The sequence below is a fragment of the Dermacentor andersoni genome, chromosome 8 (genome assembly GCF_023375885.2).
Source record: "Dermacentor andersoni chromosome 8, qqDerAnde1_hic_scaffold, whole genome shotgun sequence".
Lineage (NCBI taxonomy): Eukaryota > Metazoa > Arthropoda > Arachnida > Ixodida > Ixodidae > Dermacentor > Dermacentor andersoni.
In genome coordinates, this window is record NC_092821.1 from 81,552,872 (window position 1) to 81,568,416 (window position 15,545).

The window sequence follows — 15,545 nt, forward strand, 5'->3', positions numbered from 1 at the left end:
ACAAACAAAAACGACATATTGCACCGTACAACAAGACAATGTCCTGGCACAGACTAGGGTAAGGCACAATGCTTGAGCAAGCAGGCACATTTACACCGGGAATGGCGAGCAAACAATTCAATGTGCCAACATTGTCCGACAGCTGACAGGCACAAAAACGTGTAAGGAATACTTTGGAGATGCCACAATTAAAGAATGCAAATCAGACAGGAATGCTGAGAGGAAGATACAAAAATATATAACAATCTTACTGTCTTATCACTGATGCACAGTTTTCGGGCTGTTTGAACTGTGACCAGGCTATGGCAGACACAGTTTCGTAGAAAGTCTGAAAGTTCGTGAGCACGCAGCAAGCATACACAAGATAGGGATAAAATTAGATCAATCGGAGATAATTTTCTGAATGGTTGTACTATTAAGTTCACTTTCATCCAACACGTCTACGAGAAAAACAATGGCTCAGGTCACGATAGGTAAGCATCGCTAAGCAGCGCGATGCTGAATGTTTCTGAAAAAATACTGTAATGTGTCGCAATCCAAAGTACTTTTCGTGCACTTTCACCGGACGGTAATAATTCATGAAAGAAGGCCCCCAGGAAACAGACAACCCCGCAGCCACATTTGACATTACACAAGGGTCTCTAAGGCAATGACACATTAGGAATGTAGTTAGTGAATATTTGCACTCTAAGGCTTTGTACTCTTCAAGATAACCAGTGGTCTGCTGCAGCAATGAAACGCACCGGGCTACGAAAAATGCGTTCAGTAATGGCCAAGCAATAGGTGGACTGATGACAGGAACTTCTTGGTTTCCAAGAGGGTTCAGCAGACCCGTGCCAAGTCTGATAGCTTTTGAGATTCGTAGAAGCTTTTGTCATGCATTGGACCATTTCATACATGGCAGGCAACACCATGAAGGCTAGCGAGATTTCTCACACAGCTCTCATTCAAAACCAAAAAATTGTGCATTAAGTGCGAAACAGACAGGTATGTGTCATGTAATTCGACATTAAGTCTCATTGTTTCGCACCACAATACATGACACACTTACAGCATGGCCAGACCTGAACTTATTTACCACCCAACTAGCAGAGTGACACTTTTCTGCGAGCGGCACACCATTTGTGCTCATTATCAAAACACAGGATGCAGCACACTAGAAGGAACAGATAATGCGACATCTAATGTAACCCGACGTTCACAAAATAAAGCGTTGCTGTCAAGAACAACTGCACTGCAAAACATGCGGAGAGGAACATCTACGACTGCACAACCTGCATAACTTATACAGTGCTGCCTGCTAATCGTGAAACAAGAGTACAATTGGATTGACTGTGATAATAAACATCATAATTTCAAAGTTCTATGGAGTATTATAATAACCGAGTGGGAGCATCGTCGTCAAGCCTTCCACAATTTTTTCGTGCAAATGAAGCACCATTACAAACCTTCGCAACCTCGCAGACTGCTAAAACACAGTAGCAATACCATGCTCGGCAAAATATTACATTTTCACCAACAATCGGCACCAAAAAGTTTATGGAACACAGGAATCTGAGGAAACGAAATTTTCTAGCAGTTTGTGACCATTGCCAGTAATACTGGTGTCACACGAACACTTTTGATCGCGATCAAACCCGATACGGATCAAAATTTTCGAGTGCGAGTGGCTCCCTTGCGCGAAGGAGCCAATCACGATCAAGAAATTCGATCCGGATTGGGCTTGATCGTGAACAAAAGTGTGCCGTGTGACACCAGTATAAGATTGTACAGTACTACGCACACAACCTTGGCTGTGGAGGACTCGGTGAGCCCCAACTCATGGACCAATTCGGGCTCCACCTTTCGTAACCCCGTTGCCTCTCTTGGGTCTTGAGAAGCCACCACAGTAAACTAAAATAGTTTGCACTGAGTACTCTCAAAAATCCTAACTTCCCAGTGGCCGTTCTGTCATTAATCCATCGTCCTTTCTTTATGTGTAATCCGCCCCCTCCCCGGTTAATTTAACGGCTGGTTAACTCGACACGACCGCCCATCGGCTTCGCCAACCTACCCTGCGCGTAATATGGCGTGCGATTTTAGATTTTGCCCGCTATCTGCAAGCTGCTGCAACGGCACAACGTTTCAGATACCTGAAACGGCGTCCGTTGCAGCTATCTTCACAATTCGTCATACAGTACTATGCAGTTCTTGCGCTCTTTGGCCCTCGTCAGGGCTTCGTTGGCCTTATTGGTGAGTGCTGTCACATACGCATCGACGCCGTCTACAAGATCGGCGTCGAATCGACACGTAGCTACACCAACGGACGCGCTACAGCCACCGAATTCGCGAAACTTGGCACAAAAACCAGGGTCAGCGAAATTGGGATTCAAACGTGGGAGTCTATTTAGTACGCGTCGTCTCACGACGCGTTGGACAAACTTTCCGTCCGCGTCGAACGTAAACATAAACTCGTCGCCCCCCCACCGACCCGCCACGGCACTATCCCAGTCATCGCCGACGAAGTCGCGGATCAGGCGTCCCACACTGGCGATGACCTCGTTGGCTTGCACGTAGCCAAGCTGGGTGTTCAGCTTCTTGAAGTTGTCCAAGTCCAGAATGGCTATCGTTATGGGTGCACGACGCACGCTAGCCAAGACGAAGCGCCTTCTGGTCTCCTCGTCGTAAGCGAAGCGGGTTAGTAATAAGCTCAGACTGTCCTGTACTGCGCGCACGGCTTTCCGTTCAACATCCAGCTGACGCATCCTCGTGGCCAGCTCTTTTAAGGCAGGCTTCAGACGCTCCAGGAGCTCGGGCACTGGCGGCGATTGCGTCATCAGCATGACGACGCCGAGACCGGCGATGTGAAAGAAATGGAGCGTCGCTTCGCCGCAGCTGTAGTGTATGGTCGCATGTTTCAGCATGACGGGCGGCAAGGGGTCTCGGTTGTTCAGGATCTCGGCGGCCTTTCTGCACCGGGCGAGTTCGCAGCACAGTTCATGTATATCTGATTCTTCGGGCCTCCAGCGAGCGTCGCCGTCGCGCTCGGCAATTCGTGCGTTGAAATGATCGTCGAGAGTTAAGAGACCGAGATACAGAATGCGCGACTGCCCGATGATGGGCGTCAGCAGGCCGGCAAATATTTCGACGCAACGTCTGACAGACTCTGCTCGCTGGAGTTGGCCCATTGCTTCGTTCATCGTGATCGTGGGGGTGCTCATTGCAGTGCAAGTGCGGATGATAGTGATCTAAAGAAAGTAAGGACGCTTGATTCTGCAACCCGTGATGGAGCACGGCGAAGCTAATCGAAATGGCGCGAATTTCGTTTCTTGCATGCAGAGAGAGAGAGTGTATGATCGTGTGATCATATGGTGTGATTGTGAAGAGGAAGGAAAGAGAAAGGAGAGAGCTAATGAGCATGGAGGGAGCATACAGCAAGCGATTGAAGCGCTTGAACACGAGGCTAAACCTGACACCCGTGCGCTTGATTAGAAAAGCAAGTACCATCTCAATTAAATATTGAATTAACAATTTTAATATATTTACTGTACGCGTACTAGGCATAAACTTAGCTTTAACAAATATTTTGCACTGAAATGGTCATTTTTTAATGAATGATGATAAGCATATGATAAGAGTAGCGTCGAAGACTTGCCAAGTCGGAAAAAATCCAGCATGGCCGCGTACACGTTTGAAAGCACGGATGTTTGAAAGTGCTTTCTTCATGTGAAAAAGAAAAGCGTGTAAAAAATTGAGAGAATTCTACACTGAAAATGCTCTAGAGAGACTAATCTTCCAAGCCTTGCGCTTCATTTGTAGCCGCATGTGTTTGCCACGCGTCGCCGGAGATGAACGAGGACTTCGCTCTCAAGAATGTCGTGCGCGGCCCACCGACTCCGCGGTGCCGGCGCGCGGTCGCGGCCGCCCTTCCCGGCGTGCTGTGGACGGCGCGCGGTTACAAACCGGGCTATCTGTGGGACGTGAACGAACCGACCGAAAGTACCGTCGCCGACTGCTTGCGCCTCTGCGGGACGACGGCAGACTTCCGCAACGACGAAAAGCTGCTCCTCGTTACCGGAGACGACGTCAGAGCGGTCAGGTTGGGACGCGATGTGCTGCTCTGCAACGTTCCCGAGACTCTTCGTAGGCTCGAAGACGCCAGCGTCGACGTGAAGTTCGTTGACGTTTCGGCAGGGCTGCGTTCCCCGAACGCTCTGGCATCGCCGCCTGCGGGCGTGCGTGGAATGCTGTCGTCGCTGAAGCGACGACTGGCCGATGTGGCGGCTTCGCCGTGCCGTAGCGACGTGTTCGTCGATTTGGAACCCGCCGACGGCGAATGGAACCTTTGCACGGCGTTCGGCGTTCTACTAGGGTACCCGGTCGTGTACTGGTTCGAAGGCGGTGCCGACGCTGGCAACTGCCTCGCCATGGAGGAACTGAACGTTGTCCGAGTGCGATCCGCTCCGACCGCAGGACGCCGAGACGTGGCGAGGGGGACAGCGTCGTCCGCGGCTGGCATGGAAGACGACGTCTACTCTTTCAGCTTCCCGGTCGCTCTCGGCGCCGATTTGCGACCGCATGTGGACGCCTGGTGGCAGCGACTGCGCGTCAGGGCTGCCGGGGATTTCGAACTCACCCGAGTCGATGAAGTGACGTGCCATCCCGTCGTGGCTCTGTGATCGTCAAATCACTTGATACAGTTGGTTCGCAAACAAGTAGCGATGTGCTCTGTGCCACGTCGTACTTTTTTTTCCCTTTTCGTCGTTTTGTGCGGTGTTAGCACTTCTTCAATGACTTTCGTGCTTTGTAAAGCTGCACGCAACACTGCCGTTCATCAAAGCCCTGGAAAGATGACGTATCATCGCAGCCTATGGCTACAGCGAAGAACCAAAGGGCACTTGCACATCATGCTTTATCGTATTTCACATTTTGCTCAGTCATCATTAGCTTGAGTGAATGCACATGTGTACTTGAAATGACATAAGCACAGTGTTACATTGTAGGAAGAGGGATGGCAACACTGTACCGTCATCCCGCCAGCTCTTGTGATTGAGGAGACAACCTTACATACTTAGAATATAGCCTGGAAAGGACTTGCATTTGTGTACAAGAGTAGTGTTTTTAAAATTTTTATTATTATTTATCTTCTCAGAATGAGCCAGTTTAAGTGGACCAATGTATTTAATTGGGTGTTCTTCGAGGTATGTGATGCATTGTGTTTGCATCATCTCTGAAGGGACACTCTTTATGGCCTGCAGTGTTTGGCTCCGAATTCATATTGTATTCAATATCGTGGAGAATGTTCCTACTGTGTTCCAAGAACTTCTTACGAAGGTTCTGCAGTCGAAGCGTAAACAAATTTTTGGAGACTTGAATTTTCATCTTGTTGGTAGGTCATATCTTCTAGTGATTTAGTCAGGGCGTCTACCAACCGGGAAAACCGGGAGTTCTCAGGGATTTTGCGTAGTCTGGAAAAACTCAAGGAATTAGTGCCTCTATCGGGGAAACTAAGCTGTAATTTTATTGTAAGGGTCGAAAGTCGTGCTAATGCTGGCTCGAGTAACAGACAGGAATCGTAATGAATAGTCATTGACACCCTGTCATCGGCTGGAGTTGCCAGTGTGCACTCAACGACCAACTTTCAGGATGCGCGAAAATTTGGATGGCTTCGCGGCACCACCACGTACCCCATAGAGCCAATGTATCAGAGCGTATGAAATTTCGGACGCAAGAACCCTTCGCCGTCCGAAATGGCATTAATGCCATTTTGATCACCTCGCTGCATCGAACCAGCGCTCTTGCACGCAGATCCGCCGCCAGCCGTAGCCACCACTGTGGCAATGGCAAACCTAGCTGCTTCGCTGTTGCTATTAAGCTCTTGCCGTTGGGTGCCACGTTTCTCATTGAAAGAATTTGCTGCTGTGAGCAATGCCACCGACTCTGCCTTTGTGGTCCTTGCGATTGGCTTAGAAGCTTGGAAAGCATGGTGCATTGCACAATGCCGATTTTTGAAAGTCAGCTTCACTTCTGTACAGAAATGTTATTTAGTGAAGCATATGCAAAAGTATTGCAGTGAACCAAAACAAGCGTGGGAAGGGGCTATTGCCACGGGACACAGTATGTATTCCTTAATTAAACACGCGTGCAGCCGGTGGCTCCTGTCACAGTACGAGCACCGATATGCCTAATACGTGTATCAACAGGCCTTCAGAGCGTTTTCGAATGTGCCTGTGGCGGTTTGAGCCCTTAAGGGCAGTAAATGACACATTTATTTTTTCCAACTGCCCAATTTTTCGGAAGTTTTTGCGGCCGCTAAGGAGTTCGAAAAATTGGACCTGGACTGTGCAACTGACCAAGAAGATGCTCCAAATGGTCCATGGGGCGAACGAGTGGCGGAAGAAGGACAAGAACAGAAAGGACCTACACATTGAGGAATGAACGGGAAAGGAAGCGTGCTGCCGCTGTTTTGAAGGAGCTTGAGCTCAAAAAACAAAGTGTTAGCTGATGCCAAGATGCAGGTGTCCCTCATCCATACCAAAATAAACACTTTAAAGCAGTGAAGCACAACACTGAGGCGTCGTGCGCGGGCTGAGAGTTTGTCAGGACAGTTGGTGTTGAATTTTGAGCTGTTCAGAGAGAATCTCAATTGTGACAAAGTTTGGGTCTCATACCACTGAGCTTGCTGTAAGTTGATAGAGATAGCTCATATTTGAAAATATTTCTTCTGTACGCATCTCCTTTTTATTCGTATTTGAGAATGTCCGACTCGATTTGCGATTTTTTTCGAAGACATCTTATTTGCTGTGCATTTTGCTAACCCCTCCCTTCTGTTCTCATTTTGAATAACATAAGCACTACTCCTTAGTATTCAAATTGGATTAAGTAATTTTTTTTTAGAAAGATTTTCATATCCTTACTAGAGAGTGACAGCATCGGCCGATATGGTTTTAGCCTATCTCGACATAAAACATAGTTCTGCATCACTCAGTGAATTTCGCAAAGGCACTTAGGGAAAAACCTGAATAACTGGGGGAATTTGGAAATGTCTATTTGGTAGACGCCCTGTTAGTGCAGAAACTTGAGACAGCATGGACAGAAGTCGAGAGACACACACGTTTCTGCACTAATCACTGGAAAGTACTTTATGACTCCTGCTTCATCCGGCGAGCAGGAAGTCGAGGAGTGTGGTCCTGGTGCCCTCAGATGCTCAGACAACTTGGCAATGTTTTGCTAGTGTGAATAAAAGCAGCATTGCAGTGAGGGGACCAAACACCTCTGAGTGCTTTCATTATATGCTGTTTATAAGAAATAAAAAGCTGAAGAGAAAGATCTGCTGCAAAAGCTTGAATGCACGTTAGCATGTGCGAGTGGCCTGGATTCCACTATTGTAATTATAGGCTTGTGGACAGGTGCAAATGAAAGGCTAGGAGCAGAAGCATAATTCGGCGTTCAATAATTTGCCTTATCCAAAGAGAGGAGGGGCACAATGCCAAATATCTTTGCAGGATGTGTGAAAGAAATCATGGAAAGTCTGTTTTTGGCAGCCATTGACAACTTGGGAACTGTTCAAAGATATTTTATCAGGGTAATTTGCAGCACTCTGCAGTCACATGTGTGATGCTGCCATTTGCAAAGTACTGAAGTATGATTGTTAGAGCTGTGTGAAACTCCAAAGGGATGCTAGAAGCAAACATGATGTCAAGCTGGGCCGTAAGTAGCATTTATAAAAATCTCTCTCAGTACATGTTCAGTGCCAAGGGATGACTTAATCACCAAGAAAATTGGAATTAAGAACAATCAGTGTCTATTTCAATTCAAAAGGTGGTGACCAAATCCACACCGCAGTGACCGCTCTCACTGAGTGAAAAAATCTAATCTTGAAGGCTAATACTTTTGCTGGTTCCATGTGCCAAAAGCAATTGCATGAGTTGGAAACATGATGATTGCCATGTTTCGGATACGACCTACTGGCCAGGGCATTCAAATTATGCACCAACAAGCCCCAAAAGCTGCGCTGCTGAATAGAAAGCTATCTGCTAGTTTCCCGCAGTGCATCGAAAGTGTCTAGAGGCCATACTTGACAGCCATATTGAAAAAGACAAGTCCACTTGTCGAAAAGTTGGCTCCTGCTTTTACCTTGTTCTTGTTTTGCTTATCGTCTTGAATTTTCATCTCCCGCCTTCCCCGTGTTTTCCCTTAACAGTCATCTGTCACTCTGCATAAGTCGGAGGGTGGAACAACCTTCTAAAGGAAACGCTTGAGCACCATCTCATTTCACATGGGCATCAGGCCAGGAAGCATTTTAATGTATGAAAAGTGCTGTGCTTACTGTGACAACATGTTTTGTTGATCCGGCATCTTGGTAGCCCACAGGCCCTGATATATCCTCCCGAGACGCCAAGTTAGTCGAGAGACAAAAAGGCATGTCAAGTTGGTTCTTAATCTATTTGCATTCGAACTGTAATATATCAAACGTGGATATATCGAATTATACGATGCACCGAGGTTAGTCTAAAATGTTTCCCACGAATATCGGCATGTAGCAAATACATGCTTATAATGATACATGCTTAAATGTGGTCCAACTGAACAAATGTGATAAAAAAAATTTTTTTTTATAAAGTACAGGGTTATCTGCTGAAAGCAACATTTACATTGACAACACACCGTTTCCTTATGTTTGCTATTGTAAAAACCGCTTTCTTTGTCACAATGCGTAAATGAAGGCGCAACATCACATGCACATTGGTGCTGTGTCCTGGATTGTAATGTGATCTTGCGGTACTGCAAACATGCCTCTCCGAGTGCATCTCATTGCGCGTGATGATGCAATGGTGTAGATGAAATTAGTCTCCATTTTCTTTGAAGCTGACGGCAAGAACAAGCTTAAACGACTTCCACACAGTTCTGCATGCAGCCAAATTGATATCTGGGATGGATATATAGAGGGACACTAAAGAAAACAATAAGCATAGGTGTATTAGAAAGTTACCTTTCTACAATATCAAGAAAGCCACACTTACTATGAGAGGACACAAGTTAGAAAAGAAAAAGAAAGGAAAGGTGGTTGGCGATGCCACTGTGACATCATTGGTTTCGAAGGCATCTGTTCGGGCCTCATTAATTTTTATCGATAAAAAACGCCTGCCTTGCATTCTAAAGGAGCCAGAGACCGAATGTAGGCATTTTTGAGAACATTCACTGCATCACAACAGCCCAAATCTGAGAAAATACATTGGCATGTGCGACATTACACTGATCCGCTGGTGCAGAGGTTTTGTAGCGAAATTTTAAAGAACGTAAATTTGGCCTACATTTTCCCTTTCAGTAATAAATCTTTTGCCGCGAAATTTATAAAAATAAAGTTCCAAAAGTACGCTTTACCAGTTGCAACTGATTAGGGTTTCTCATTAATGTCACTCTAATGAATAATTTTGAGAACTATTGAAGACAATGTGCTAGGGGTCTTGGGAGGATAAAGTGTGTCTGTATATCTCGAACAGCACCACCCCATTCTTGACGATCCTTGTCATTAATTGGCTGGTGTGAAGAGTTGAGATATGCTCCCTTTTTCTTTTTACTTCGGCAGAAATGATAAACTTGAAACCAGGTTCTCTGTGTCCACCTGTTCATCCTTTCTGTCGCAATGACACCGTCAGCTATTTGGTCACCTCCTCAACCTCATACTCACCACTAGGCAAAAACAACACCTTAACTTTGCACATCATTGCCACTGGCTGCTAAGCGCACACTCGTGTGGCAGTTGAAAGCTAGGCCACGCTATACAAGGACCAAATGTCCGTGCAATGTACCCAAAACTGCGCCATGGTGTAATTTTTTTTTCTTTATGCTAAGCATTCTTGGTGAGTTCAAGCCAGTTTTCTGTAACAACTATTTGGTGACTATTTGGCCGTTTTCGTGGGTCAATTTTGAGCAAAGTGCAGTCTAGAAGTATGGGTCTATCCCAGGTAGTGGCTGAGCTACACAAAAACCAAATGTTGCCTGTGCAATGTACCCAAAATTATGGAACATTGTTTTTAAGCTGCAGAGATGCCATTTAATTTTAGAACTTACTTCAATGAACTCTTCAAAAAGACTGATCTTGTAAACCCTCATTCCATGCAATATCTGGTACCAACTCGTAACGACGTTTATACCACTTTTTACTCATAGGAATGCATAGCCTGTGGAAGACATGCATGTCAGAGAGAAATCTGAAGCTCGTAATTTTTTTAGCAACTTTTTTCAGTGAAATAATCATCCAATTAAAGGATCTACCTGGTACAAAAATAAATTTAATCCAAAGTAGTGTTTTATAATGGAAATGTATCTATTCTCAGTAAGGTGTGCATCAATGTAAGGACCGTGCAAAGAGTGATGGAATGAGAAATGTTGGCCCTAACATTGAGAGACATGAAGAGAGTGGTGTGGGTCAGAGAGCAAATGGGGATAGCCAATATTCTAGTTGACATTAAGAGAAAAACATGGAGTTGGGCAGGCCATGTTATGCATAGGGTAGATAACTGGTCGACTGTTAGAGTTACACAATGGGTGCCAAGGGAAGGGAAGCGCAGTTGGCAACAGAAGACTAGGTGGGGTGAAGAAATAGCGAAATTCGCAGGCGCAAGTTGAAATATGCTAGCACAAGACAGGGTTAATTGGAGGTTTCAGGGAGGCCTTCGTCCGTACTACAGTGGACCTAAAAATAGGTTGATGTTGATGATCTATCCTCGCCACTATTTTAGTGTTTCTTGTGATGTACCATGGTGCAGTTTTGGTGCTTGGTGATTTATGTGGGATTTCATGTACCATAGTAGACTCTCAAAATCTACCTGCATTTCGGAGAACACGGCAAGCAATACAATAATGTATGAAAGCAATGTTGTCTGAGTAGCGATTAAGTTGTTGTCGAGAAGATTTCAGCGCCCACTGTGAGAACTTGTTGCCTCTGTGGCACTAAATGAGCATTAATCACTGAAGTTTTCTCATTTTATTTTTCTGTGTGCGCTGCCTCTTTAATGACCAGCAGGCTTCCACTGTCTTATGTGATGGTAGTATCGTTGTGGGAGCAAAAATGTAAGAATAAAAGTTGTTTTAACACGTGCTGGCAGCAGCCTCGTAATTCGGTTATGGCTACCATATGCCTGGTAGTTCTGCGGGGGCATTTACAATGGCCGTGCTTCCAAGAGAATAAAAGTATTCAGGAAAAGAAAGGGCAGCTCCTTTGGAAATAAAAACAAAAGGCGCTGCACTACCTGTTTCCTTTTCTGTTTCTTTTCAGGGGCTTTAGCACATTTGATAAACATTTGTACCTTTCAAGGCTTGTCTTGTCCTCAAATATTAATCATCATTTATTTGTGTGCCTCTCCTTTCTTTAACGCTATGCACCCTCTACTTTCAAATCACGAATGGCATAAGTGCATCAGTTTGAAACTGCGAGTGCACAATGTTCCTCAAAGGAATTGTATGTGAGATGGGTGACAATTGTTGTTGGGGACAGGATAGAGGTCTAATGGGTGTAAAATTTTTTTATAGTGCAAACAGGATTTACTATAAAGTGGGTTAAGGCAGAACCATTGATGAGTTCAACAGAAGAGCACGATACTATTCGCAACCGCTGGGCTAGCTCAAATCATTCCACTTCTCAATATAAGGTTGGAGGTTTAATTCTTTGCTGTTGAGACCATGTTTTGATGGGGGTATGTGCCATGAAAAAGAAAATGCTAATTTAGGCAGTTTTGGCTGCCGCTTTAAACTCGGGGCCAAATATGATTCACAATATGGCGTTTCTGTTCCCAAATTGTGGCTTCGAGACATAGATGTCTGTAACGAACTCTTTTTCCTCTTTTTTCTTTTTTTCAGTACGCGTAGATCAGTGTTTCCACATGGGGAAATGAGAGGTTCTCGAGCAATTTAGTTGGCATATATTTATCTTCTATCTCAATGTCCGGAATAATGATAGGGGATTCAATGGATTGAAACCCATGTGCAATAGCACAGATATGACATCATCACTGGCTGAGGCACTTAACCTAAAGTGTGTACTACGTGCGCATTACAGGAGTTGAGACTATCGAGGGTTCTGCTTGTTAATGATAAAGGAACAGCTCTGCATGGGACCAAACAATTGTGCTAATAATTATATGCTAATTGTGAATGTGGATGTAATGCCAAGGAAATGCATCACATATGCAGAAATGCGTAGCTGATTGGCACCCTCCTGTGTGCCCACTGCTAATCTTAATTTTTGTTTCAAGCTAATTCTCTTATACAATAACCGCATCTCTTGAATACCATGCTCGTGGGACACATGAGGCAACTTTTTGTTTAGTGTACTCCATTGATTTAGAAGTGCCGTAGCTAGAACTCTCAATAGGCGCCCAAGTGAGATGAGTTGCACTCCATTTGTCTTGCTCAATGCCGGAACCTCATTTTTTTCCCTCTAGCAATGGTTAGAGGGAAAAAAAAGAAACATTTCTGAAAGCATTTTCTGTGCTGCAAATGGCCGTTTTTGTGTTTTGTGGTCCCGGTATGTCTTGAAATCCGCGAAATATAATGTATGCATGTAAGAAGAAATAGTTTTAGCCACATTTCCATCAGCACATTTACAAAACCTGGCACTGTCTCTAAATTATTTCACTACTAGTAATACTACTGATTCACAACATTTTGATACCAATCCACAACGTTTTTGTGAATCAGCATATCATAAATTTAGCCTGCTGATTTATTTATAGAGGCTGGTTTAAAGGAGTATATATACTGACACGACATTTTCGACTCATTTTTTTTCTCTAAATTAGTGGCTATGCATTTTAAACCCTAGAAAATATACTGAAAACTGTCAGATAGTAAGCTAAATAATTTACTCCTATACTAGTTGATAAGCAGTTTAGTTCAGTTTCAGCAGCGGTAGGTAGATGCATCATGATTAGAGACTGAAACTTTAGGTAAAATGCAACTTTAGATAAAATGCCTATTGTTTTTTACATCCGTACTGTGCCCATTTAACATATAAGCATAAACTATGGGTTTGGAAACATGTTAGTGGCACCTCTGTTATGCCTACAAATTCCTACGTCATAGTTGGTGCCTATATTGGAGTTTTCATAGCCTAAAAATGCTTTTTTCTGCGTTTTGTCTTGCCTCATTTTGTTTATAATGTTATAACCTGATGGGGGACGTTACTGTAGGTAGCCAGTTCTTACCACAAACACTTTGCCCCTAAAGAGGCTGTTATCAACAGCTTTGCTGCTGACTAGCGCTTCACTGCAAGAAGCGCTCATACTGCTCCATGTGACGCTACACTTAGCTTACTTGTGCACTCACTTAATTGACGTTTCTAGCCAACATCATCGAGAAACTTCTATGCTCAGGCTCAATTGGAACGTTCAGGAAAGGTTCGATCACTACCCTCCCCAAATGACCTGTCGCTCATATAGTTCTAAACTTCTGTCTTGGACGAAAATACCTAATTTTCCGTACTGAAAGAACTGTCATAGGTTCTGACCAATGAATATTCTGCAATTCCAGAGGGCAGTGAATTGTTGAACGCTCAGTAGTACACGTATATGCCACTAACTTCGGTGAATATTGAGCATTAATATTCTGCAGCTGAAACCCAGTGAAAAAAGAGACATGTGATATACAAAAATCTTGATGATGACGCTTGTTTAATTGTCACTGCTTTCACAACTTTTTCTGTGGTGTATAATATGTAGTTACATTAGATTTTAGGAAAGTCTCAAACTATGCCATACGCCTTCTTGATTTCATCGAGAAAATAACACGAATTTGACAAAACAGGGATTAAGTTGGCTGTGTTAGAAAATCGTAATTTATCCTCAGATGCGAGATGGAAGTTCTTATTAATTAAGCCTTATGCATTCCTAAACTACAGTATTTGCCGCCTATATATGCCTTCAACAGTTCTAGTTTGCTTATAGGCGCCCAAAAAATCATTTTATAGTGCCTGTCTGGCCTCTAATCAGGACACGCATCAGACTGCTCCAATCTTGTGATTGCTTCTTCGAGGAGACAGCTGTCTGTCTTTGAATTTGTCACTGCATGGTGAAAAACGCAAGTGCAATTTATTATTATCAAGCACAAATGTGCTGTCCAGACACACTGATAGGGCAGCCTGAAGTATTGTTGATTCGCAATATATCGATGATATATGTGTGTTGCGAGACCTTCTGTTTCACTGCAGTTTAGAAATAGATTACCTGCCCGCATATGGTACTAAAGTAATCTTTTGGTGATAGTTGCCACATCCGCTGCTCTGCGTATAAGTTCTGTTTGTTCTCATTTAGTTTCATTTAATATTTAGCACTTAATTGTGTCATCACTTCGTGCTGCCAATTTGTCGTTATAAAGCACGAACTTGCCTGGTACTACCTATCTCTAAAAAGTTTCTATGATACAGTAAAAGTATAATTCCATACTGTCCTGTGCAGTACCCAGAGCAGCCACACTACCTTCATTTGAAGTAGTGGTGAACCGGATCAATATAGAGGCTCCTTCTATAACTGGCGATCAAGTTAGAAGGGCTTTGCAAGACATGACCCGGGGAAAAGCGGCAGAAGACTAAATATAGGTTGAAGTGCATACAGCAGGCATTGCCAAATCCTGACTGGCAGCTTACCAGTGTTTTTGAAAATAAAAGTGTACAATCATTGTATTTTACGGGTGCTAACATATGGGGCAGAAACTTGGAGGTTAACAAAGAAGCTTGAGAACAAGTTAAAGAGCTTGCAAAGAGCAATGCAAAGAAAAATGTTAGTTTTAATGTTAAGAGCGAGGAAGAGAGTGGTGTGGATCAGAGAGCAAACAGGGATAGCCAATATTCTATTGACATTAAGCCAAAAAAAAAAAAAAAACCTCGCAAGCATCGATTGCAATAGCAAATTAGTAGACAGCTGTACGAAGTAAGGATAGTAGTTTTATTGGCCGTATAAAGTTGTAAGAATTGAGGACGACGCAACGAGCTATGGAAAGAATGATAGGTGTAACGTTAAGGGATAAGAAAAGAGCAGATTAGGTGAGGGAACAAACGCGAGTTAATGATAGCTGAAATCAAGAAAAAGAAATGGGCATGGGCAGGACATGTAATGAGGAGGGAAGAAAACCGCTGGTCATTAAGAGTTAAGGAATGGATTCCAAGGGAAGCAAAGCGTAGCAGAAGGCAGCAGAAAGTTAGGTGGGCGGATGAGATTAAGAAGTTTGCAGGGACAATATGGCCACAATTAGTACATGACCGGGGTAGTTGGAGAAGTATGGGAGAGGCCTTTGCCCTGCAGTGGGCATAACCAGACTGATGATGATGATGATGCAAGTTGTAAGCATTCACTTACTAAATTAACAAGCGTGGTGTCACGCGTGCACAGGTAAACATGAACACATCGCACTCGATGACCGCGGAAACTCACTGTCAAAGCCCTGGAGTGACGAAACATGGCAGCAGCAGCAAGCGAATTGATCTTCATGTTGTTTCTCGCTCCAACGTGACCTAAACGTCGAAAGCACAGTGCATACGAAGCTACTGGCACTCGGCGTGTGCATTTTGT

General features: G+C 44.2%; 1 protein-coding gene across 1 annotated transcript; it reads left to right on the forward strand.

Annotated features, from left to right (window-relative positions):
• Window positions 1-3,578: 3,578 nt before the first annotated feature.
• On the forward strand, window positions 3,579-11,083 carry LOC126538724 (UPF0739 protein C1orf74 homolog). The gene has a single exon (XM_055074923.2). It carries the CDS (start codon window positions 3,828-3,830, stop codon window positions 4,656-4,658), a length of 831 nt encoding a protein of 276 aa, XP_054930898.1. The 5' UTR covers window positions 3,579-3,827; the 3' UTR covers window positions 4,659-11,083.
• Window positions 11,084-15,545: the final 4,462 nt, after the last annotated feature.

Bases quoted from the DNA above. Each gene is read 5' to 3' on its own strand.
- LOC126538724 (XM_055074923.2), top strand. From the start codon at position 3,828: ATGAACGAGGACTTCGCTCTCAAGAATGTCGTGCGCGGCCCACCGACT.